Below are 27,947 nucleotides of genomic sequence, written 5' to 3' on the forward strand. Positions count from 1 at the left end.
GAGTATAACTTCATCAACACATTAACAACATTAAATACTACTTATATACATGGAAATTAGCTCAAAAACACTGCCACAACATGCTTAAAGAAATCCATGAACTTAACATAGTTCCTAACTCATGTTTGGACTTCTCTTCACATTTTCTTCCTCCAATCAAGTTGCATAATCATCAAATAATATCAATAACGTATAATAGAGGTGAAAACTTACCTTAATCATGAAATAACAAGCTCTGAATCAAAATACTCCACTACGATGTACCCTCCAACTTCAACACCAAGAACTTCTTGCACTCAACAAACTCAAATGATCTTCCTAGCACTTGATACACTCAATTCTCTTGAGTTTTACTTTGGTTTGGTATAAGAACTCACGAAGAAGGTTTGGGAGTGTGTTTGGGTCTGTTTTTGGAAGAACATGATACCCCAAGAGTGAAAAACGAAATATAAAGCAACATTTGAAATCCACCGACTCAAAGTACGCCCAAAATGTACGAGCCGTACTTTAATGTATGTTCCGTACATGTATCCCGTACCTGGAATATTAAAATTCCAACTTTTTGCCAACATTTGGAAAATTCTGGAAAATGAGGTACGGGACGTACAATTTTGTACGGGCCGGACATTATCCCGTACTTCTCAGATTTGTGATCTGTCAGTTGTATTGGAAAGAAGACTCGCTGAACTTGAATATACATAGTTTATGAATTTCATAAATCCTCATATGCTAGAAGATATACCTCTAACAAGTTGGACCAAAAATCATGTCTAGAATTCTGCCAAATTTTCCCAAGTGTCGACAAACTTAATTCCTTCAATTCGCTTGACCCCGGAACCTTTAGACACTTGCTTAACACTTGTTAAAAGTATTCCTTAACCTTATAATGGTTCCATCACCTCTCCGGGCTTACGTTAGTTTACTTACGATGCAAATGATGCGAAATTTTTTGAGGTGTAACATCTTTCCGCCCTTAGGAACATTCGTACTCGAATGTTAGGCTCTTAGGAAATCTATAGAAATTTCAGCTGAGTCTCCCCTGTGACAATACTACTACCAACCTGCCACATAGCAACCCAAACTATACAATGCCACACAGGGCCACAATAATAATAACCATAATGGCCACACACGACCAGTAATCATAAGTAACGAAATACTATGCACTTGAATATAATGGTATCTCAATCTGGGTCTCCTTTGGTAGCAGAAACAAATGCAAATATCTGGATCTCATACCTTCTTAGCTTCTTAAGTCATCTCCTCTACCTTCACATTCTTTGATGGTACTAATACCGAGGTTACATCTCTGGTTCTCAATCCACGAACCTAGAACTTAGCAATCTGAAAGGGTAGTAGGAACATTTTCCATACGATAACTGTTCTGTAATCCAAATGTCATCAATTGGTACAACTGTGGGGGATTTCTTAACATTGCGGAGCATAGATGTGTAAAAGACTGGATATGTAGATTCCAAATCTCAAACAATTTGATACTCTCCCATTCTTATAGAGCTTCATACGGGCCATCTGGATTTGCAAAGTCATGCCACACTAACTAGTCATCCCAACTTTCTTAAAGGTCTAGCATATATGTTCATAATATATCCTGAGACGTCTGAAAAATGTGCTCGACCTACCCACTTATCTCAAGATAGAAAGCAATACTGGAGGTAACCTATATTCTTCAGGTTTCTCTGAATGTACTGATCCTCAGGCGCTATTAGAGAACTGGGCATCTTAATCGGATAAACAGAGATACTAAGTAACTGGACAATTCCATATATAGCTTACATAATTCCTTATAATTATAAAATCCATACTGATCATTCCTCCATTCCTCAACAACATATCCATATGTTTCCTCGGTCTTTCAGGCTTTTGTTTTTTTATTAACGAACCACGAACTTTGTAATATTTCCTTTATATCGGTCCACTAAGGTCATGATACACCTTTTCTACTTCTGAATAGATCATATAACTTCGCTACATTTAACATATAGTTGGTCCTGATATTTTAGAAATTCACCTTACTGAAATACTCATTTCTTGAATACCCTTTCAAGCTTTGATTTTTAGAGATGTACCATATCTAGGATACTATGTGTTTACTCATGTTTCCCAACATATACCATATCTTGCTATTGTTGTCCTCAGCTACACTACGCTTCACCAGTTGAAGCTTTATAATGATCCTAGCAAGCCTCTCATATACTTATATCATCTCTGTGGTATATAATTCTATACCTTTCTGCTACCTTCTAGAATGAACTTATCCATTTTGCTGCTAGATCTATCCTTATTCCATTTACTTACAACGCGACTTTAATTCTTTTACATCTTGAATATTCTATGTCTGGAATTCTCGTATCGTCTATAAGCTTTCTCTTCCAGATAATCATACACATTTGTTCCTTTTCTTCGTAGGCTGTTATCTTCAAGTACTCGCGTACCTTGGTATAACTTATTCTCATTTCATCCTTCTTTAAGGCTTATCGCTTCTTTCCTAACCGTCCTGCGATGCTGAGACTTTGTATCACACGACTACCTCGCGGTGGCTATTTCACTTAAATTCTTATCTTAGTCCATTACATACTTTGAGTGCCATCATACTCAATCCTTCTTTGTTTCTTCATTATTGAACTTCCTATTATACCCTTATCTTGAAACTTCGAGTAATTCCTTCCTTGAAGTCCTATCTCCCAATCCTTATTTAGTCATGCATATAACTGACTGGTTATGTTTATCGTCAAATCGTCCTTACACCTTATCCGCCTGCTAGCGTAATATCCTTTTGAGGTGGCTCTTAATTCCTTTTTCTTACTATCTTTCCATCTTCTAACAAGGCATACTTCTTATCCCATACTTATCGTCTCGTCTTCCCCCCTTAAGGTAGTAGCCCAATACTCTATATTTGACATCCCATTTAGCTCTCATTTTGTTTTCTTTTTCCTGCTCCGCGACTAATCTTAGCCGTAACTATTCATCGTCTGAGTCTATTTGGTCAATTGCACATATATGTAAAGGGTCACATATTCTTATAGACGTACTGGCCCTGGATGGGTCTAATCTTTTATCGAAGGGATCTTCAAAATTTTCCTTATCGTCCTTCCAGAAGTCATCTTTCTCCTATTACTCGCTCTCCCATTTCATCACTGTAATGGTATCTAGCACAAAATTCTATTCTCAAAAATTTGCCCAGATTGTTAATATTCCTCCTTTTCTTTGTTACATAAACGCTCGTTCTTTAGGCAGGTCTCTTTTAAACTACAAATTTGTCTCATCAATGAAGGGAGTATTTTGTATCAATTTGCGACTTCAAACTCATCCAATGTCCATCATACAAATAATTCTTTTCAAAACATCACTCACTTCCTTCATTAGCTATTCAGCCTTGTACTACTAGCTCAATAATCCTGTGATAATAAAACTTCTGGAGGAAATTTTTTCCGTACCTTGGTGCTGCCTTCATCTTATATGTTCCTACAGATCAACTCATGATTCATATATCCTTATACTCGTACCTCTGTATAACATCCTTGCCAATATACTCTATACGATAAGAAGGCCCTCGTCAATATCTAGCTCATTGAGTGACATACATCGTTCTTTTACCTTTTCTAACCAATCATATCCCTTTGTAACATTCAAGACAATAACTATCCTTGGAGAATCTTGCATTTCGTATCATATCCCCTTTAGACATTAAGCATTATCATCGTTATAACCAATACTCTTTTCCGTTTCCGTAATTCCTGTTTTACCTCTCCTGCTCGTAAATCATTGGCATATTTACACTCAAGGGTCATATTTAAACACATACATATCCTTTCCACGTCTTACCTCTAGGGGAATTTACAACTCCCATCTAATCATGTCGGTATCTCATTAATAAAACACTTCTAAGGTTGCTAACCACTCATAGTATAACCATAGTCGTATGCTATCGCCTAATTGAAAATCCCATCAATCTTCTCTTCTTTTTAAGTCCCATAAGTAATACTCCAAAAGTTATCTTAATAGAGTTGTATATAATATATCGATACCACCCTCAAGGGTGTATATACATTAATACATCATTAATTGTACCTGGCGTCATCCACAACTAAAAAAAATGCCAAAAATCAACGGACAAAAAACCGACGGACAACTGACTCCCTGCGTCGGTTTTTTACATTTCTATTTTTTTTAATTATTTTAATTAGAAAACCGACGGACGACGTTGGTTTTTTTGGCAGAATTTTGAAAATATATATCCGCAAAAAAAAACCGACGTCCCACGTCGGTTTTGTTACAAAAAATAATTAATATAAAACCGACGGACGTCATCGGTTTTATTTTTAATATGCAATTCAATTTGTTTTTTTAAAAAATAATAAACAATTTTTTTTAGGAAACCGACGGACAGGGTCAGTTTCCTTTTTTTAAAATTTTTTTTGGGTCAAATCTGGTCAAACGTGCGGGAAAAACCGACGGACAGGGTCGGTTTTTCTTTAAAAACTTTCCAGACGGGTTTTCATCCCCATTTCTTCGCCTCTTTCCAATTAAACTCCCATTCCCCTCAAACCCTAGCTACCCGCCGCCCCCCTCCCCTCCGCCCAGCGCCGCCGCCTGCGCAGCTCGTCCCTACCAACCCCAGACTTGTTTTGAAGCTAATTAATTGAGGTTAGTTTCTCTTAAATTAGGGCTTTTAAAATTCTTTCAATTTTAGTTTTATTTGTAGATTTTAGGCCTAATGCTAATCTATTTAGCTTTGTTAAACATCATTTGCAATGTTATTAATGTTGAATTTGTGAAAAAAATGTAAACTTTATTAGACTACTTTAGCTGTCATTTTTTTTTTTTTTTGGCTTGAGATTGTGCTATATTTCATGTTCTTTGTCAATGTATTTGTGTTAGCTTAGTTATCATTCTTTGTAATATTATTGATGTTGAATAAGCGCAAAAATGTATACTTTAATTATTTGACTAGTTTTTTTTTTGTTGGATTGTGCTTTTGGCTAGAATTCCATAAGTTATTAGAATTGTTATTGATCATTCCAAATTAGAATTGGTTGAGATTGTAATTTTCAAAGTTAGAATTGTTAAGTTATAGTATTTCTATAACCTCAATACTAAAATGTAGATTTTATTTCTCTAGATTTACTTTTCAATTTTTAGAATTGGTTGGAATTGTGCTTTTCAAAGTTAGAATTATTAAGTTATGTTAGAATTATTAAGTTATAATATTTCTATAACCTCAAAACTAAAATGTAGATTTTATTTGACTAGATTTACTTTTCAATTTTTAGAATTAAAGTTAGAATCCATAAGTTATTAAAGTTAGAATTGTTATTGAGAATTCAAAGTTAGAATTGGTTGGGATTGTGCTTTTCAAAATTATATTAAAGTTAAAATTTATAAATTATTAAAGTTAGAATTGTTATTGAGAATTCAAAGTTAGAAGTGGTTGGGATTGTGTTTTCTTAAGTTATATTTTAAGTTAGAATTCTTAAGTTATAATATATTTCTATAACCTCAATAATTTGTGGGTATATTTTTGTAGATGGATCGTATGTGGATGTATAATATGAATAATAGTAATCGTATGGGTGTACATGATGAATTTGTTGAAGGTGTTGATGGGTTTATCACACATGCAATGACACTTCACCCTTTTCAAAATGAAGGGGTTATTAGGTGTCCTTGTTCTCATTGCCGGTGTATGAAGTATTTGAAACCGGAAGCGGTTAGGGTTCATTTATATAGTCGTGGGTTTAAGCAGAAATATTATGTTTGGACTGATCATGGAGAGACTGATGGGGTCAATGGTATATTTTACAATATGGTTGTCGGTGAAAGTAGTGTGTCGCAGGAATATAGTCATGTCCAATATGATAGAGTTAATGATATGGTTAATGATGATTTTGGCGTATAGTCTGGGTTTCAACCTGAGCAAAATTTTGAGGAACCTCCTAATGAAGAAGCAATGCGCTTCTATCAAGAATTAGAAGAGGCTAGTCGTCCACTTTGGGTAGGAGTCAGCATTCTAAGTTGTCTGTTGCAGTTAGAATTATTAACATCAAATCAGATTGGACTGTTGCTGAAGCTGCTATGGACTCAATGATTAAGCTTGTATGGGAACTAGTTAGTCCGGAATTCTACATACCTAAGAGTTACTATGAAGCAAAGAGATTGGTTTCCAAATTAGGATTGTCGTATGATAGAATTCATTGTTGTCCAAACGGTTGTATGTTGTTCTATAAGCAAGATGCTGATTTAAATGAATGTAAAATATGTGGACATGCGCGTTATAAGCGGACACCTAGTGGGAAGACGGTTCCAATTAAGGCGATGCATTATTTACCTATTATACCTAGGTTAAAGAGGTTGTTTGCATCGCCGAGTTCTGCTCCTCGCATGAGATGGCACAGCGAAAATAGATGGCCACCTGGTGTTATGTGTCATCCATCGGATGGAGAAGCGTGGAAACATTTTGATAGAACTTATCCTGATTTTGCTAGTGAACCAAGAAACATTCGTTTGGGTTTGTGTGCGGATGGTTTCACACCATACTCTGTTTCAGCTGCACTCTGTTCTTGTTGGCCTGTATTTCCTACTCTATATAATCTACCTCATGAGATGTGTATGACAAGTCCCTATATATTCCTAAATTGTGTTATCCCTGGTCCTCGTAATCCAAAAGTTTTGATTGATGTCTATCTACAACCTTTGATTGATGAGTTAAAACAATTGTGGTGTGAAGGTCTAGTGACATAGATATATCAACTAAGAGCAATTTCAATATGAGTGCTTCTTTGATGTGGACTATTAACGATTTTCCTGCGTATGGGATGTTGTCTGGTTGGATGACTGTTGGAAAGCTTGTTTGTCCTCATTGCATGGAAACTAGTAAAGCTTTCACTTTAAAATATGGCCGCAAAAATTCATGGTTTGATTGTCATCGTCAATTCTTGCCTATGGATCACCAATTCAGGAAAATGAAACAAGCATTTAGAAAGAATAAAACTGAAAATGATCACCCACCTCGAACATTGTCTGGAGAAGAAATTTGGGGAAGGGTTTGTCACTTGCCTAAGGTCACAAAAGTTGCCCCTTATAGACTACCTGGTTATGGTGTTGAACATAATTGGACTAAACAGAGCATATTCTGGAGTTACCGTATTTGAAGGATAATCTTCTACGGCATAATCTTGATGTGATGCATATTGAAAAAAATTACTTTGATAATTTGTTCAACACTGTTATGGATGTTAAAGGCAAGACAAAAGATAACCCAAAAGGTAGATTGGACCTAAAGGAATATTGTAGGCGCCCTAAATTGAACTTGCAAGAGTTAGCGAATAATAAAGTGTTCAAGCCCAAGGCTAGTTTTTCATTCACTTTGTAGGAGAAACGACAGATTTGTCAATGGGTTAAGAATTTGCGGATGCCATAGGGGTATGCGTCTAATTTTGACAAGCGTGCTGATATGAATGAAGGAAAATTGATTGGTATGAAAAGTCATGATTGCCATATTTTCATGGAAACTTTGATTCCTATTGAATTTAGCCGCCTACCAGAAAGAATATGGAAACTAATCACAGAGATAAGTTTGTTCTTCAAGGATTTATGTTCTAATACTTTGACGATAGAAAACCTTCAAAGAATGGAACAGAATATACCAGTCATTACAACTAAGCTTGAGAAGATCTTTCCATGTGGATTTTTTGATGTGATGGAACATCTTCCCATTCATCTTGTACAAGAGGCGCGCCTTGGAGGCCCGGTTCAAACCAGGTGGATGTATCCTTTCGAGAGGTAAGTGACCAAACTTACTACCTCTTTCTTTAACAGTATTTTGTTAACTAATTACTGTTCCTATTGATATTAAACATGTGTGCAGGACTATTGGCAAATGCAAAAAATTGGCTAAGCAGGGATCTAAGATTGAAGGATCTATTTGTGAAGCGTATCTTGCAAAGGAAACAGCGCATTTCTGTTCATATTATTTCGGAGAGAAAGTGTCGTGTATGAGAAATAGGCCCAACCGTAATGATGAGGGTGGGGTTGATCCTAACTACCCACCAATGTCCATCTTTAATCAACCAGGATGAGGTTCTAAAACGCCTCCAAAACGAACCCTGAGTAGTATGAAGAGGCAATCAGCTGTGACACATGTTTTGCTCAATTGCCCTGAAATTCAAGTATATATCCGGTGAGTGTCGAATTATGTTACTGAATTAAATGGGTAACTGATAAGGGTGAAACTAATGAAAATCTTGCATATGTCGAGCAGTTACTTCATAGAACTTGAGGGCGATGAAGCCATATATTCTAAGTTTTCCCATTGGTTGTACGATTTTGTAAGTGTGGAAATTCATTGCATAATTTCAATTAAATGTAGGCTACATAGAAGTTATTGAATTTTAATTTTCCTCCTTATTATATAGGTTTATCATACAGGAGAACATTCCCAATTTGTGAAAGATATAGCTCTTGGACCAGGCAATGAAGTTAGGACAATGAAAAAGTACATTGTTAATGGCTACAAGTTTCAAACCGAAGAAGTTTCTCAATATAAGAAGACGAATAATAGTGGAGTGTGCATTAAAGAAGATGCTGATGGTAGCGGTGTAACTGTTGATTATTACGGTGTGCTGCAGGAGATCATACAACTTAAGTATCCAGGTTACCCTAAGAAGAAGATAACATTATTTCGGTGCAAGTGGTTTGATCCAAGCCAAAGAGGTACAAAGGTGAATCGTCAACATAACGTAATTGAAGTCAAACACACAAGACAATACAATCGCTATGATCTCTTTATAATTGCACAAAATGCTAAGCAAGTGTATTATGCTCCATATCCTTTGCGTAGGGATAAGGCTGATTGGTGGGTAGTTATAAAGACTAAGCCTGTGGGGAGGATTGAGGTCAATAATGCATTAGATGTGGCGTATTAAAATGATGTACCAGTTGTTCATCAAACGGTTGACACAGAGTCAGAAAATAGTTTAGAACATCCTCAACACATATTAGAAGAAGTTGATGAAGATGATGTAACTATCATAGAAAATGTTAAGGAAGAATCGACTGATGGACCTGAAACAAGCGATGAGGAAGAATCATCTGATGAAAATGAAACAAGCGAGGATGAGTGGGAGGATAACTAGTTTCATGTTAGTTTATTCTATACTTGATAATAACACAATTCTATACTTGTTAAATGTTTACCTACGATCATTATATCATTATTGAGTTATTAATTTTATGTATGCAGATGTCATCAGGTGGTAGTGATCAAGGTAGAGGTAGAAGTAGAGCTGGAGGTACTAGTAAGAGAAAAGATAAGAGACCTATAGATCCTAGAACTACTAGTAGTCAGTCCATTCCGTCCGCTTCACATATGCAGTCTACTCCGCCTCCTTTTTTTATGCGTGGCTCTTCTATACAGGCCCAGTCTGGTCAGTGGGTCTTTCAGCCGGCACCACCTCAGCCGTCATCATTTACCTATCCTACTTCTATACCTATACCTATGTATTGCCCACCACGTGGCAGATCTCCTAGCACATCGGCCACTTTGTCTCCTCTCCTTCTCCAAATGGTACACCTCCAAGTGTATCTAATTTGCGCCATAGAGATAGTAGCTCTGAGCCTGAGTCACTGCCATCCAACCATTCTCAAACCCATCTTCGTCCTCCTGCACCTGCACCGGCTCCTATACAGGTACCGATATATTATGGTTTACATCCGGGAGATAGAGATGTGATGGGTTGAATTTTTATCGTGCCTGAGAAAGCTGGGTAATATTGTCTTTTATTAAGTTTTCCTAAAGTTTTTTTTCATCTTAATCTAATATGCATTAAATTCTTTAACTGCAGGTTCTATCCAGATCACGACACTCCAAAAGTCTTGCTGGATGTTATTCGGAGGCTTTATGGCGATCATTTTTATACTTCATGGGGTGAAATCCCATATGATACTCGACAAGCTATGTTTAGAGAGTTTAACGTATGCATCTTACTATACATTTCATAACTTGAATTTACTTTTATATAAATCATCTATCATTAGCTATTTGATTCGCAGATGTATTGTACATGGGTTCCAATGGACAATGATAGGGTTGCTGCAAACTTTGAGAGGAAGGGGAGTGCAAGGTTGTCTGATTGGTTTTCGAGGGCTAGAAGGTATATGAAGATGTCCCAATGGATAAACGCTGAACAGTGGGAGAAACTTAAGGCATATTGGCGAACTCCTGAGTTTATCGCCAAGTCTGAGCAGGCAAAGGCTGCCCGTGCATCCCAGAAAAGTGGCTCTTTGCACACTGCGGGTGCAAGAAGTCAGGGGCACGTGGCTAGGACAATGGTAAGTAATTTTATACTTTTAAAGTTACCTACGATCAATATATCATTATTGAGTTATTAATTTTATGTTTAACTTTTTTTTTTCACAGAAAAAAGCTACGGGACAGATGCCAACTCAGGATCAGCTATTCCTAAAGACCCACACAAAAAAGAAGAAACAGGAGTCGGATCCGACTGTATGGGTTGAGGACAGGGCGCGTAATTCCTATGTAAGTGATAATTTTATTATTTAAGTAATTTTATATAAGTTTAATTATGATATATTCGTTATATACTAAGTTTCATTTTTTAATATACAGACGCAATTGATGGATGATGTGGACCAGTACAGCCAAACTCAGCCTGAGCATCCGAGCCGTCCTCCACCGGAATTAGAGATAAATTTTTGGTGTAGAGCAGTTGGGGGAGTACAAAAGGGTAGAGCGTACGGTCTAGGCGCAAAGAACAACTTAAGTCGCCTTCGGTCGGGATTGCGAGGTGAAGGGTCTTCTCGACAAGCCGAGGGAGTTGATGGTGTTCAGTTCGTAGCTATGGCGCAGCAAATTGCTGAACTTAATAGGAAATTAGTTGAGACTGAGGCAAAAAGAGTTGAGGAAAGTAACACCATGAAAGCGAGCTTTGAATCGCTCATGGCACGAGTTAAAAGCCACATTGCATGTGGACAATTTGGTGTGCCCCCTTCTCCCACCCCCTCCGACCCAGAAGATGATGATGACGGTGATTACGTAGCCCGGACACCGGATGATCAGTTGTAGTAGTTTGGATTTAATAATGGAGTTATGTTAAAACTAGTTAATGGTACTTTTGGTTGGACATTTAAATGTTTCTGAACTTTGAAGATCTATTTAGATCGTATTTGATGTGTTTAGATAGTGTTTGATGTGTTTTATTATTACTTAGGGTGATTTTATGTGTTGTATCTCTTTTAGAATTGATTTGGAGCATTTTAATGCTAGTTTTGAGCAGCTTTTGGTACTGGTTTCTGTGCAGGTGTGGCTGCAGAAAATGCATGAATTGCATGCAGGAAATTTTCTCGAAAACCGACGCAGTTCGTCGGTTTTCTGGAAATTAATTTTAGACAATTTCCAGAAAACCGACTCAGTCCGTCAGTTTTCTGGAAATTAATTCTTAAATTTTATGAAAAAACCGACGCACTGTGTCGGTTTTTTATTTAAAATAAAAAAATTTAAATAAAAAACCGACGCAGTGCTTCAGTTTTTTCATAAAATATATATTGTTTATATATAAGATCAAAAATCAGAAATTAAAAAAACCGACTCAGTCCGTCGTTTTTTTTTTTTAAAATTATTGGATAAAACCCGACGGACCACGTAACCGACGCAGTCCGTCGGAAAAAACTGACGTGGTCCGTCGGTTTTCAAAAAGCGAGGCTATGTAAACCGACGAACCGTAAAGGGTCGGTTTCATTAAAAAAACCGACGCGGTCCGTCGGTTTTTCCCCCTTTTTTTAGTAGTGATCACTCATCCCCTCATACCATACTATCTCCTCTTACTTACAAGTCATTCATATCTTACGGATTCATCTTGACACTCATTATTCGTAATTCTGTGGATATAATTTCTCCGTCGAACCATGTCTTATATATACTTTTCTTGTCTAATCATACCATTGCCATATTACCAATCAAACTCTTAACCTGTCGTCTGACCACAAACTCCACTCTAGGTTCCTCTTTAATATTACTCTTTTTCCTTTCCTATATATAATCATTGGGGTTTTACGACTTACCGTTGTTGCATAACATAGAATATTTCAGAATAATACTTAATTTTAACACTTTATTAAAGAGACAAATGTACCTTCCATCATTAGTTGCTCTGGTCCTGAAATTCCAACAGATGTGGGACTTTTCATGACCCTACTTTAGAACCTTGATCAGGCACATATCGCTTTATCATGGGCTGGAAAAATTCTTCTTCCTGTTGTCTCTCTGTTGGTTGTTCACCGCCACTCGGAACTTCTACTATCATGCCTCGAACCATGGCCTGAGAGTAACACCGCACTCAATGCCTACCCGCATGTGACTGAGCGAACCACATGGCTTGCTGACTCAACATGGGCATGAACTGATGCGGAATAAACTATGAACATGCATAATTTAAGCAAAGCGTGGGACCATAAATCGTAAATCTGAAAATATCATAATATCATAATAATAATGAGCCAAAATGACTAGACGACTCTGAATATCTGACATAACATATGGGGCTCACCAATATCTGATATATAAGTCATACCATCATAATACTGTACTCGGCTATAATAAGGCTCGGTGTTATCATACTCGACCATAATAGGCTCGATGTTACCGTACCCAACAGCAGTGGTGTGCATAATAGGTGTCGTACCCGGCCGACTATAGCGTGGCTCGGTGTCATAAAATAGATACACATATATAAAGCATGCATGAGAGCACAAAGAAACGTTACGACTCTATCGGAGTGACATAAGGTCGGTAAACCTCCGATTACCATTATGAAACTATCATCGTCGACATATCTCACCTTGAAGGAATCAATGACCATAAGATGAGATCAACAACAATAAACAAGATCAATAACCATGAGACAAAATCAATAATCATGAGACAAAATCAATAATCATGAGACAAAAATCAATAATATCATAGGAACATCAAGAACATAAGCTTCTAATGTTTCTAATAGTAGAGTCATTGTGGATATCATCCGTATACGTTCGTATCAACATGATCATGCCAAAAGAAAGAAAGGGAAAGCCTTAACATACCTCAAGTCGTCCAAGCAATCCAACAATCGAGCTACTTACAACTAGCACGCCAATCCTATAACAAGGAATACATATACAAACTTAGATGGCGCTAGTATATCACGTATATCAACGATAACTTGACTCTAAAATGAAACAGGCAGCACTTCCTCTTATTCTCTAGCCACAACAACATATACAATAACCCACAATAACAACAGGAGGCTTACAAAAGTCCTTAAATAGTCATTTCACTTTCCATACAAAAGATTATACACCAAACAACCCAAAGTATACCAATATACAATAGTAATATACACTTCTTTTCTTCCCAATCAAGAAGTATAAGTTCATCAACACATCAACAACATTAAATACTACTTATATACATGGAAATCAGCTCAACAACACAGCCACAACATGCTCAAAACAGTCCATGAACTTAACATAGTTCTTAACTCATGTTTGGATTTCTCTTCACATTTTCTTCCTCCAATCAAGTTGCGTAATCTTCAAAAAATATCAAGAACGTATAATAGAGGTGAAACCTTACCTTAATCATGCAAGAAAAAGCTCTGGATCAAATTACTCTACTAGGATGAAATCTCCAATTTCAACACCAAGAACTTCTTACACTCAACAAACACGAATGATCTTCCTAGCACTTGATTCACTCAATTCTCTTGAGTTTTGCTTTGGTTTTGTATAAGAACTCACGGAGAGGGTTTGGAAGTGTGTTTGGGTATGTTTTTGGAAGAAAATGATACCCTAAGAGTGAAAAACGAAATATAAAGCAACATTTAAAATCCACCGACTCAAAGTACGCCCAAAATGTACTGGCCGTACTTCAATGTACGTCCCATACATGTATCCCGTACCTGGAATCTCAAAATTCCAACTTTCTACCAACTTTTGGAAAATTCTGGAAAATGAGGTACGGGACGTACAATTTTGTACGGGTCGTACATTATCCCATACTTCTCAGATTTGCGATTTGTCAGTTGCATTGGAAAGAAGACTCGCTATACTTGAATTTACATAGTGTATGCATTTCATAACTCCTCATATTCTAGGAGATATACCTCTCTCAAGTTGGACCAAAAATCATGTCCAGAATTCTGCCAAGTTTTCCCAAAGTTTCGACAAACTTAATTCCTCCGATTCGCTTGACCCCGGAACCTTTAAACACTTGCTTAGCACTTATTAAAAGTATTCCTTAACCTTATAAGGGTTCCATGAGCTCTCCGGGCTTACGTTAGTTTTTCTTACGACACAAACGATGCGAAAATTTTCGAGGTGTAACAACTTCTATATAAGGAGTTCATTATGATGAACAGAAAGCAGAAAGAATTCTCTCATTATTCTTGTCTCTCTAAATTCTCGTCCCTATCTCAATTTTAACACTTTTTTTATTTTGGTTCAAAATAAGTATCTATTTACATAATCCAGAAAGAATGAATTATGTTCTTCCAAATTTATCTCTATTTAGATAATTGAGTTTTATGTAATTAAGATACTATATTAATCAAATAATATTTAATTAAAGATAGTTTAGTTAAAATACCTATTTTTTTTAGGAGTAGTTTCTCATGGGGTGTGCTAAAGACTAAGGGTCGTTTGGTTGGAAATAAGTTATCCCAGGATAACTTATTCTGGGATTAGTTAGTTATTTCACCCTCCCAGAGGGATAAAATTAAAACTACAATCCCGAGATTAGTTATACCACCTATCCCAACCAAACGTGGGATAAATTCATCTCAAATATAATCACGGGATTATTTATCCTTATCCCTTATACCAAACTAGCTCTAAGTTGACAATTATTTTGAACCAGAGGGAATAGCTTGATCCAATTCAGGAGCTGGTTCAACGCTCCTTACAAATAGGTACCATGATTAGTCAACAAATTCAATGCAATTACAGTAGCAGCTCTATCTTCTCGAATTTAAACTTCATTTACAGAATGCAATAAATATTAGTTACCGTTTAATCACAAAGAGGCTCTTCAATTGATTGATTTTAATGATTAAAAGCTGACTTTATCAGGCTCCTTCCTTTAAACGAGTAAAGGTAATAACTTGTCATATGCATTGTTGAAAATAATTTTCATACTTTCACGTAAAACATAGATTGCTTAAATTTAACCATGCGTCACTCGACTCCTAAACTTCTGATTCGAAATTTATAATATAGTATATTAAGTAGGCGTTTGGACATGCGATTTCATGTCATGAGATGAAATCAGCGTTTGGACATGCGATTTTATCTCATGAGATGAAATCCCACATCATGATTTCAAAAGTTTTAAAGGCAAAACTTGACCCATAAGTTTATATTTTGTTTTAAAAAAAAAACCCATAAGTTGATAGATATTTTTTACAATTACTCCCACCAACCATTTACCAACATCATTAACTTCTACCAACCTTTATTTATGTGGGAGGATTATATTAATTAATGAGTAGTTACATTACTATTCATGTTAAATTTTTCTTTTTATTGAACTAAAGTTTGGTCAATTCATGTCGTATTTTTTAGAAAGGCCTTCTAGTAGCATATTAATTTTGTTATGAACTATGACTTGCTCATTTGATAAGATTTTATAAGAATTGGGAAAGTTTTGAAAGTTTTCACAACTTGTGGGTTTTTTACGTCTATAAGAAAAAATACAACTTAAAAAATCCAAATTGCATGCCCAAATATGATTTCATCTCATGATTTCAAATCATGTCGAAATGGCTCTCATAATTCATTTGATTTGTGTTATTATTTTATTGAGGCAAGAGCATCTCCCCCCACCCTCTCCTTCGGACCACACACATACATACAAAATAAGTATCTGCAGCATTTCCATGTATTGAAATATAATCCAAACTCGTTAATTATAATAATATCATCATCTTTACATATATTGAGCATCCTAATTAGATATTATAACGATCAAATCGACTAACAAGAATGTTCTTTTCATACTCTAATCCACCCCTATAATTATATGATCATAAGTTGTTACCAATTAGAGAATAACAAAACTAATAAATAAAAAGAAGTGCTTACAAAAATTTTCCTATCTACTTTCTCTTGTTTTTGTACCGGTTTTTTTTGGTGTTTTGCATATCTAAACTGACCAAGTATTTTCACGATTGTAGTATAATTGTACCTCCCAACCGGGTATACTTTTGCCAGCTAAATTTTGGTGGCTAACAACTGAATATTCTATTTAATTCCTAATATTGAACAATTAGCTTTTCTATAGCTTATAGCCCAAGAACTAATCAGATTAAAAGAATAGTACGAATAATTGCTAGATATTCTTTGAGGCTGCATGCAATGTACATCGAAACAAAAAAGAGACACAATCTCACGTAAATCAACTTTTAGGTCTCTATTTCCTTGAACCATAGCTGAAGTTCAATTAAAAAAATAATGAAGTTCACCAATTGACTAGATATAAATTTTCCTCTAGTCTATATACAGTTAGACAATCAAATCTTTTATTTTGATTTTAAAAAAACCTACATGTCTATAAATATTTTTTAAAAAACTTATATACACTGAAAAAGTCTTAATACTATCAATTTAATTCAATATGTTATATGACGTTACTTGTAATTCACTTATTTTGGATAGTCACTTGTATACTTACATTATATGTAGTTACCCTTTAAGTAATATAAGAGAGCAAGATAAATTTATATAACTAGTATATAAAAATTAAACTCAAATAAGAATAATTGCCATAGCAGGAAGCCAGGGGTGATTTTAGGTGCAAAAAATGGGACACGTGAACACATGGTCTCTCCATAAACTAAGTATTTTATGCATATATTTTCTAAAATTAGTATAATATTATCTGCCGAAACACATGCTACAAAAAAGGTAAATGGTGCGCTTGGTTGAAGGTTGCGTTATTTACCTAGAGGTCTAGGGATCAATTCCCAGTGAATACATTTTTTTCTTCTTTTTTTTTTAGTGGTGAACTCATGTTCCAAAAATTCTAGATTCGCCTCTGCAGGAAGCATAATATATATGTAGTCCTTTTTAATTTAAAAGTATATAACAATTCTTTTGAAGAACATTTCTGCATATTATTAGTTTATCATGCATAAGAAATACATGCCGCGGATATTTATTCTTTTGGACGATGCATGCAATGTATGTTTTGGGGCAAAAATGACCTAGACAAAATCTCACACAAAATCAAACTTTTACACCTGTATTTTCTTGAACTGTAGCTAAGATGCAATTCACGGAAGAATAAAAATCAATGTTATGAATAAACAACATCCTTCTTCAGTTCTTATTGTCTAAATAATTTGATTGGAAGTTATTATTTATACAGATTATTGGACCATGAAGTTTATAATTTGTTTTTATACAGCAGCATTCATTTAATTTATTCAAAGTTGGTTTAAAAAATCATTTAACTCGAAAATAAATAATTATTTTGTAAACATTTCAGATGGTCCAAGTAGAATTAACACATAAAACATCACAGAACACACATATGGAATAATTTTTTTTGACAGATTGTAAGTATTTTTCCTTTGTTCTAAGATAGTTGAAATTCGCGTGGACCAATAAGCTACAGTATATACTTACCCGTATCTAATATTTCACGCAAAATAAAAAAATTTAATCATAATTTCTGTATGGAAGAGTTACGTACATTGCTAATTGGTTTGGTATGAACACCGCATGCCGTAAGTTTTTAACCTAAGTTATTGTGTCAATAGTATTTGTCTAAAGAGATGAATTTTTCATTGGCCATTACAAGCTACCCCCGCCCAACACACACAAAAAACAAAAAAAAAAAACAAAAAACCGAACCATCTTTAGGGATATTAAATATAGAAAAAAGAAAAATAAACTTTGAGAACAATATATCCATATTTGATTCCTTGCACTTTCAGCCGCACCACACCCAGCACAGTTATTTTAGTTCAATCAACTTCCAACCAACTACTACAATTTTCAACTAAATTCATTTCATCTGTTCACAGTTTCACACTTTTGCAATACTATTAGAATTAAAAGTATAGAGGAGAAATTACTTCAAATTAATGATCTTGCATTTGCTACCAACTAAGTTGCACTTTCAGAAAATTGCAGAATCTTTGTTCCCCTCTCGACACATGGCCCCATCAATTGACCAACACTTGTTTCAATGACGTCCTCGTGTATCACAAATAAATTACTCCCTCCGTTCATTTTTACTTGTCCATTTTGATTTTGCACACCCTTAAGAATTAATAAATGAGAAGTATGTATTTTATTATAATACCCATATTAATTGTTGTATAGTTTCATATTGGACTTGAAGAATTATTTGAAAATGAGTAATTAATATTAAGGGTAAAATAAGAAAAAAAAGTTTGTCTTTTTTTGATATGCTAAAGTGGACAAGTAAAAAAGAAAATTTATTTTTAATATAGTAGACAAGTAAAAGTGAACGGAGAGAGTAAACTACACTACTCTAAAGCTCTAATTTTATACTATCCTATTGCAATTTTTGACGTTAGGTCATTTTTAAAAAAAAAATTATTTTCAAGATTCTATTCCGATGATGGAGGAGTTAGTTAGGCATAGACTACGACCTGTATAAATCTTTGAATTTCACATTTATAGCAGGTGATATATACTTGCAAGAATATATTGGATATTATAATGGGTACATGGGGAAATGTTTGATAACTGAATTGAGGGAGGAACTAAAATATATCGACAATCCATATTTGGTGCTAATTCGGCGATTTAAAAAAAAAATTATAGTTACCCTTTTTGATTCGTTTTAGAAAACTCAAAAACATTAGGAGAGCTCACCAGTACCTTAATTTCTCATGATTTTAAGTAAGTTTATTAGAGCAAATGGTTTTCGACTAATTCATATGAATAAGTATCGCAGGAACTATCACACCAACAGATAGTAATTACATATGATTTCTAGAAACTATTTTAATTCTCTTTTTGAATGATTAATGATGGTTGAAACTCGTAACTACACTTAGATTAAAGGGATATCAATAAATGCAATGTACTTTTTGAGAATTGAGCAATATTAAGTGCCCGTTTGGATTGACTTATAAGTTGCTTATAAGCTGTTTTCAGCTTTTTTGAATGTTTGGCTGACCAACTTAAAGCCATTTTGTGCTTAAAATAAGCCCAAAAAAATAATTGGGTCCGTTTGGCTTAACTTATCTAAAGCAGCTTATAAGCCAAAAAAATAAGTTAGGCTACCCCAACTTATTTTTTTTTTGGCTTATAAGCTGTTTCCAGCTTATAAACTGCTTTTTTTAAGTCCAGCCAAACAGACTCTAAAACTAGCTACTTCTTTAATGTTAAGGGCATTTTGCTAAAACAACCCGTATTTTGGTATGGAGAAAGTATTGTGCACCTGGTATTTTCATATCTCTTTATTGTTTGCCTACGAATTTGTTTTCATAAATAAGCAATTCAAACCAGGGTTGGCAAAATCAGCCAATCAAAATATGATCCACTCAAGTTTGGGCTGATCATTGACCCGCCCAATTATTAACTCAACCCAGCATATTTCAGCACATAAAAAGTTGGGCTGATATGCAATCAAAATTGACCCATGAAAAATCTTGTCAAAATATTTTCAAAGATACATTATTTTTATTTGATATGTTATATATAGCCATAACAAAGAAATTAATTAATTTTTATTAGGTACTAAAAATAATAAAAGAGTTGCTTTTCTTGAGTCGAGGGTCTATCAGAAACAGCCTCTCTACCTCTTAAGGTAGGGGTAAAGTCTATGTATACTCTACCCTTCCATACCCCACTTGCGGAATATATTGGGTATGTTATCTTTGTTGTTGTTGTACTAAAATTATAAAAGAACAAACGAAGAAATTAAAACTTAATAAGAATTTGACGGGTTGAATTATGACCTGCTTTTTAGCTCATTTCAGCCTAATCCATTTCAGTCCAAGTAATTTTTGAACGGGTCAATAACTCCTAATTCAAAACATTTAACTTACTTTATTCCAGATCTTAATGATTAAGACTCATTCAGACCCAACAAATACTTAGATCTTAATGTAAATAATTACACTTAATGGTTCATTAAGCGTAAAAAATGAGGCCTTACTGCACTTGTGTTTTAAACTATTCTTAATACGTTACACTATCCGATAACAGCTGCTCCCGAAAATCTCGAAACTATAACTGTAATTACTGGCTTTAAATTCAAATATGGAAAAGTAGAGTAATAGTAGTAGCATAGAAAGAAAGAAAAAGGAAAAGGCACAGTCAATGGAATTGTGTGAAACAAAGCAAGGCTAAAAATGGAAAATAAAATCAATAATGGCCCATTAATTTAGTTTTGCCAAACTGGCAATTGACAGAAAATTAGGAGCTAACCATGCACGCGCATGACATTCCCTTTATAAGCTTCATCTTCCCCCCTCTTTCTCTTCACATTCACACTTCAATATTTCTCATTGCTTCACTTTTCTCCTTTCTCACTCACCAAAAACACAAACCCTTCCTCTTCTTCTTTGTTTCTCTCTTCATATTTTTAGTGAAAATTCAATGTATCATATGGAGAAGGAAAAGTTGTCTAGGAAACATCATAAAAACCCTTCATTTTCATCCACACTTCTTGATGAAATCTATCGTTCGATTGATGGATATGATCAAATAAAGGAAGATTTTAAGTTACCAAAAGAAACAAGAAAACAAAACAGCAACAACAATATTGGAGCAAAAGCAAAAGACAACAACAACAAAAACAGGAACATAGAAGATGAAGAAATTGCAAGTTTTAGAAGGGCTTGTTTGATTGAAAAATGGATGGAGAAAAAAGTGAAAGACAAAGCTTTGATGACAAAAAAAGGACCATCTTCACTTCCAGAATTAATGGACATAAACGATCCATGCTTTTTCAGTTCAAGTTCATCTGAATCAAATTCTGGTACTCTCTCTGCCTCTTCATCTGAAGCTGATTGTTTTTACACTGAAAAATCATCAAGAACTGCCACTACTTGTTTTGCTGCACCAAGGATTAAATCATCAGTTAGAAGAGCTAGTGTTTCACCACGTATGGCACGTAAAAATCAAATGTACAATGAACAGCAGAGTAATGAGTTTTATTTATTTGATGATTATAATCACAATCAGCAAGCAGTGAAAAGTGAAGAGCTTTTGATAAAGTCAAAATCAAGAGCTTTGAATATCTACAACAATTTGAAGAAAGTGAAACAGCCCATTTCCCCTGGTGGTCGTCTTACCAATTTTCTCAGTTCAATTTTCACTAATGGGAATGGAAAAAAATCCAAGAATTTGAAGGACCCTAGTGAAAATCTAGAGAGGAATTCAAAATCAACTTGTTCTTCAGCTTCATCATTTTCAAGATCTTGTTTGAGTAAAACCCCACCAAAATTCAGTGATAAGTTCCAACAAAATGTTGTCAAAAGGACAGTCAGATTTAATCCTGTTAGTGTTATTGTTGACGAAGATTGTCGTCCTTGTGGTCATAAATCAATTTATGACCAAGATTCCGACAATCTTCGTAGGCACAAATCCCAAGGGAATGCAGCAATAATTGAGAACAACAACAGGAAATTTGAACTGACAAAAGTTGATTATTTGAAGAAGAAGAAGAAGAAGAATGATTACATTGTTGATTATCCAGAGGAAGAAGAAGAAGAAGAAGAAGAAGAAGAAGATGATGATGGAGCAAGTTGTTCAAGTTCAGATTTGTTTGAAATTGATCATTTAGCATTTTTTGGTAACATTAGATTTTGTGAAGAACTTCCAGTGTATGAGACCACACATCTAGATACCAATAGAGGGATTGCTAGTGGTTTCATTCGTTAATTTAATTAGCCTTAGAATTATGATAAATTTTAGACAATGTCATTTTTGTTATTAGGAGTAATCAAGAAAGTTCCCCTTTACTTGATATAGATCAATTTTTGTTCCAATAAATGAACTTTATTACGTATTCTGTCTTTTCTACTAGCTGTACAACATCTGAAAATTTTGATCCAAAATTGAAATATGGATCTTCTTTTTTTGTTGGTAAAGTTAAAGGAAGGTATGATCAAAGACCAGTGTTGAAAAAGGAAGAGAAGGGGGTGATTGGGAGGATCCCTAGGCAGGTTAGATAGTGTGACAGATTTTGATAAAACAGAGAAAAAAATAAAGGAAGATATATATTGGAAAAAGAAAAAGAGAGAAAGGAAAATGAAGATTCGAGATCGAAATGAGAAGCAACAGAGACTTGGTGTGATGGCAAAGGGAAAGGCAGATCTTCGTCTCATAGGAATAGGGGAAAGTAAAAGTGTTTTGCTTTCGTTTTGGTTTTTTTACTCTCTGGAAAACAATGGAATTGTTGTTTGTTTGGGACATTTTTTTGCTTCAACTTGGTGTTTTGGTTCATTCCGCGAATACAAATCCCTATGTCCAAGAAAAGTTGCACTTGTTTGGTTGTTGTCTTTATACTTCATATCCACTTTTCCAATTGTTTAGTTTCTTTTTCGTTTACAATACTGAAGATAAGTTGGAATTAGAACAATGAGCCCGTTTGGATTAGCCGGAAAAAAGTGGTTTTTCAGCATAAGTGGTTAAAGTATTTTTTATGTGCTGAAAGTTATTTTATAAATAAGCAATTACGTATTTGGATAAAAGTGCTTAAAGAATTTTTAGAAGTAAGGATAGTGTTGAAATTAACAGAAAATATAAGGGATAAAAGGCTAAAGTTGTTGGTCAAACCAAAATGGCTTTTAAGCCAAAAAAAAATAAGTTGAGGTTGAGCAACTTCTTGATTTTGACTTATTTTAAGCATTTTTTTAACTTAATTTAAGTTGTTTTCTATTTAACCAAACACCCAAATAAATTAAAAATGATTATAAGCCCGTTTGACCAACTTATAAGCCAATCCAAACGGGCTCAATGTTGTTTCTCCCACGAGAAATTAGCTATAGTTAGAAGTCATGACTTTTTTCCTTTGATTTTAAATTTGGTGCACAAATGCAATTAGGTAAAATTGTGATCTACAACAAGTTATTATAATAATCAATAATAATTTATACTTATAAAGTTTGATATGATAACCCAAAAAATAGAGGTTGAAATCCTAGTTCATTTCTTCAGGAGTCCTTTTTGTAAAATCTGTGGTCCCTCTTTGAATTTTTTTCTAAATTCTATGGATGGAAGAGGATAAAAGCAAAAGAGACTAGACTTCTCATCCATTATTATCCGAATTTAGGGACCATGTCAATATTCTTCAATTTAATGTCTCAATCAACAAAATCATTTCGAAGGTACATGTTCTATACATTCAAGGCAGTTATGAATATGAATTGAAAATAAAGAAAAGGGGAAATAAAGAGCTGAGTTGGGACGAAATAGCATGTAAAGTAAGAGCAATAATACATCATTAGAACAAGATGAAGGAATTACTCCTAATTAAGTTGTGAGAATTGAGAATGAGGAAGTTAAATCATGAAGTCAATAAAAAATATATTCTCAAAAAGATATTTTTCAAATAAAAGAATTTTTTTTTTCTCTTCTTTTTCTTCTTTATTAAATTTACTTTTTCTGATAGGAAATTCTTCTAAACTTTTTGCAAGGAACCATGGGAGGTAGCCAATGGTATTCAAATACATAAATCTTGCATTGTATTATGTATAATCTCAACAATGTCATTGAACTGAATATAAAAAAAATTTTTTGGTCAGAAACTGTGCGATTGTGATTAATTTGTAAAGGAAATTGTACTTCGTAGGTAAGTTTGATCAATGCTTAATTAAGCGGATTAAATTACAGTTAATGATTTTCCTAATTACACCTTCCTATGTTAAGAGTACCCGCCTAGAAATATACATTTGGATCATAAAGAAGCCAATGAGAATTGTACTCTAGCTAGTACTTTTGAAAAGAGTAGAATCGAACTAATTTCCTTTTATGAAAAAGAATCCTTCGAGTGGTCTTCTCAACTTTTCATTACCATCATACTTCATCATCAAAAATCTCTAAAAAGAATTAGTGAATCAAATATTCTAAATTATCATAATTAATATTCTTCAATTCACTACCGTATATCGATTAATCATTTTAAGTCTTTTATTGCAAAGCTAGCTACAACCATTAACACTTTAATATAATCCATCAGAAGAACATACACGTAGTGATTAATTATTTGATTATATTCAACAGTGTGTTTAGACATTCGAAATAAACAAAAAATTAACAGAGAAAGAAGGCAGAGTAAATAATAAAATTAAAGCGCTACGTGACGAGCATGCAAATTAGTTTATCAGTTTTAAATTAATAACTTCAAGTACCCAACGCTTAGTTGGAATCTTTTTAGTCAAAATCTAACATGATAAAATGATTAGCAGCAAAGAATCAAAGAAGAATGTGCATTGTTTAAGCAAAGTGGTGGATTTGTAACTAAGTTCAATTTATTTAAATGGATCAAGATTGGGCTACATGAATTATTCTAGGGAAGTCCTCTAATAATAATTATTGAGTTTATAAAGGTTTTTTGTTCTTTGCATAGAAGCTATAGTCTATGAAGAAGCTAGTTGCATAAGTTAGAAGTTAGTGGCTCATTAATTTGGGTCTTTCCTCTTAGCTTCCCTAGGGTTGGTGAGTGGGGAAGTTTCCAGCAATCATGAGAAGAATAATGTGTGAAAACTAAGAGAGAATTATTGTAATGAAGTTTAATCAACAAGACTATAGCCTGATTGGTCAAGCTTATTTTTCCTCCAAAAGTACTTATTTTTTCAATAAGTGTTTATTTTAAAAAAAGTGAGGTGTTTGGTCAAGCTTTTGGGAGAAAATAAGTGCTTTTGGGGAGTAGCAGAAGCAGTTTTTCAGAAGCTAAAAAAAAATAGTTTTTGTCCAAAAGCACTTTTTTGAAAAGTACTTTTGAGAAAAATACACATAGAAGCACTTTTTAAAAGTTTGGCCAAACATTAATTGCTGCTCAAAAGTACTTTTTAAATTAATTGGTCAAACACAAATTGCTTTTAGCCAAAAGTACTTTTTTGAAAAGTACTTTTAAAAAAAGTATTTTTAAAAATAAACTGTTTTTAGAAGTTTGGCCAAACAGGTTATAACTACGTGTATAGGAATTGACCTACTTAGTTTTCTCATAAGCAAATATTATTCGTACCGAGAAATATCCCAATGGATCTTCATGATTATATTCCTTAATTCTGATCAATGTTTCTTACCTTTAGCTATTAAAAAAGTATAGATTCTGCTCCTTATGCACGTTAGGATATAATGCTCTCATAAGTTAGGAGTGTATATATATATATATATATATATATATATATATATATATATATATATATATATATATATATATATATATATATATATATATATATATATATATTGGTTTAATCATCTGATATTTGAAATTTATTAATTCAATTACTTCGGGTTCGCGTTACATTCTAATAACAAGATTTTCATTCTCAATGCTCGAACCAATGAATTGAGTACAGAGAGAACAAATTCTTGAAATATTAACAGTTAGACAATTATGGTTCATGTTGTTTCTGTCATTACGCAATTCAATTTCCCTATATGCATTGCCACACAAGATCCAAGACCTGTTGGGCAAATTATATTGTTATTAACATAAGTATATTTATTTTCTCTACACTAACTTTAAGAAATTAGCAGGCCTTAGCTTGAGCACTTTCTACAGAAAGAACCTTTGGTGATTTGATGACAAATTTTTAGGTCACTATAAGTAATTAGTTTGGAGTAGTCAATATATCAATCATTGCTATATCTGCTATCAAATTGTTACAAAATTCAGTTTTGTGAGTTAGTGAATATCTGTTTCTATTTGTACGGTTTTGTTTTTTCCAAGAGCTTAAGGTCAGGTACCAGCTTCTGCCATCCCATTTTGTAGGTGCAACTACGCCTGTTAACCGGTTCCAACCGGAACCGGACCGGGAACCGGTTAGGAAACCGGCCGGTTCCGGTTCCAAAACCGGAACCGCCTAACCGGTTCCAGTTTAACCGGTTCCGGTTTACCGGTTTTAAAGTCCAAACCGGAACCGGTCCGGTTTGGATTGCTTAAAATATTTTTTTTTTGTTTTTTGTATTATATATATATATATATATATTATAGTATTTATTTGTATATTGTAGCTATATTTTCATATGTTATACAACTTTATAATTAAAGTTTAAATATTTACTGACTAACAGCCTAACAGCAAGTCAGCAATATAGAATAGTGCTTTTTGTATACATATATATGTATAACTTACATATACTTATATATATGTATAACTTAATATATATATACTAAATATACATACTTATATATATGTATATATACATATCTACTATATATATTATATATACTTAATATATATACTATATATATTTATATACTATATATACTTATATATATGTACTATATACTATATATACTTACTTATATACTATATACTATATATACTTACTTATATACTATATATACTTATATACTATATATACTATTTTTTCTTTATATACTTATATATGTTTAAGTATACTATATAACTTAATATACTTATAAGTATATTTTAGGTATATTCATAACTTAATAAAAGTAAAAATATGAACACAAGTAAATAGAAGAAAGCTCAATGAGCCATATATTTTATTCATTCTTGGATAACATTTATTTGCAAGTTGTATTTTTTTTTAACTTGCAAATAATACATGAGTTATACAAAAATAGTACAATAATAAAATCACCAATTTTGAACCATTTCGTTAATTCCCCCCACATCATATTCGTTCATGGAAATATCTTCAAAGTCTTCCATTTGGTCCGGTCCACTAGCTATCAAATCTTCAATTTCTTCCTCTTCGCCTTGCTCCGCTTCTGAGTTTTGGTTGCGTCGCTCCGATCTAATCCAATCTCGAATGCACACTAGTACTTGCAAGCTAAAGCCGGATAATGAATGTCTATGGTCTCCAATTTGCTGTCTTCCTTGGCTAAATGCGCTCTCCGAAGCCACGGTTGATACTTGAACCGTAAGGATATCTCGAGCCATTCTTGAAAGTACCGGATAGCTTGCCTTGTACTTCTTCCACCATGCTAAGACGTCCACCTCATCCAGTTGGCTGATATCCACATTTGGCTGCATCAAATAAAAGTTAAATTCATCAAAGTTTGCAGTAGAAGAAGAAGTTGGCTGTGAATGTAAAACTTTTAAACCCGACAAGCCCTTTTTGCTACTCTGAGAAGTAGTAGGGCGTGGAGCAACGGGTGTAGCACGTTCTTCCAAACTAGAATAATGAGTAAAAACTCTTCTAAACTCATCATCAATAGCGAGATCGGCTTCAGCTAAAGATGGTTGAACTCCCTCTTCAATTTCTAAAAATGTATAAATTTGACTAACCAAATTTTTAGTATAAGACACTTTTAAACAAGGATTTAAAAGGGAACCCAATATAAATAAAGTTGGGATGGGAAAAAAATACTTCTTAAATTTGATTATCATTTCAAAAATAGCCACTTGATAATCGGGTTTATATTTATACTCTTGTAAAACTCTAGCTATTTCCGCTAAGTAGGCTAAAATTCCGATTACCGTGGGATAAAATTGTCTAGAAAAAGCAAGAGTTGCATTATAAAAAATTTCTAAGAGTTCAATACATTCTTTAACATCTTCCCAATACCTAAAAGTTAACCAATCCTCACTATCAGTATTATATTTGTTGTGAACTTGTTGTATGCGAATCCTATACTCATATGTTTGTTGTAGCATAATGTAAGTGTAGTTCCACCTAGTCTCAATTTCTACTTGAATTTTCCTAGGTCTAAGGTTATTTTCCACACAAGCATTCTTAAAATC

At 33.9% G+C, this 27,947-nt stretch overlaps 1 protein-coding gene across 1 annotated transcript; it reads left to right on the forward strand.

The window, feature by feature from the left end:
* The first annotated feature begins 20,522 nt into the window (after window positions 1-20,522).
* LOC132635964 (protein BIG GRAIN 1-like B) lies at window positions 20,523-22,066 on the forward strand. Its single transcript, XM_060352584.1, has one exon. The coding sequence runs from the start codon at window positions 20,653-20,655 to the stop codon at window positions 21,937-21,939; it is 1,287 nt and encodes a 428-aa protein (XP_060208567.1). The 5' UTR covers window positions 20,523-20,652; the 3' UTR covers window positions 21,940-22,066.
* The last annotated feature ends 5,881 nt before the right edge of the window (window positions 22,067-27,947 follow it).

This window comes from Lycium barbarum, chromosome 4, assembly GCF_019175385.1.
Source record: "Lycium barbarum isolate Lr01 chromosome 4, ASM1917538v2, whole genome shotgun sequence".
Taxonomy (NCBI): Eukaryota; Viridiplantae; Streptophyta; class Magnoliopsida; order Solanales; family Solanaceae; genus Lycium; species Lycium barbarum.

Bases quoted from the DNA above. Each gene is read 5' to 3' on its own strand.
- LOC132635964 (XM_060352584.1), top strand. From the start codon at position 20,653: ATGTATCATATGGAGAAGGAAAAGTTGTCTAGGAAACATCATAAAAAC.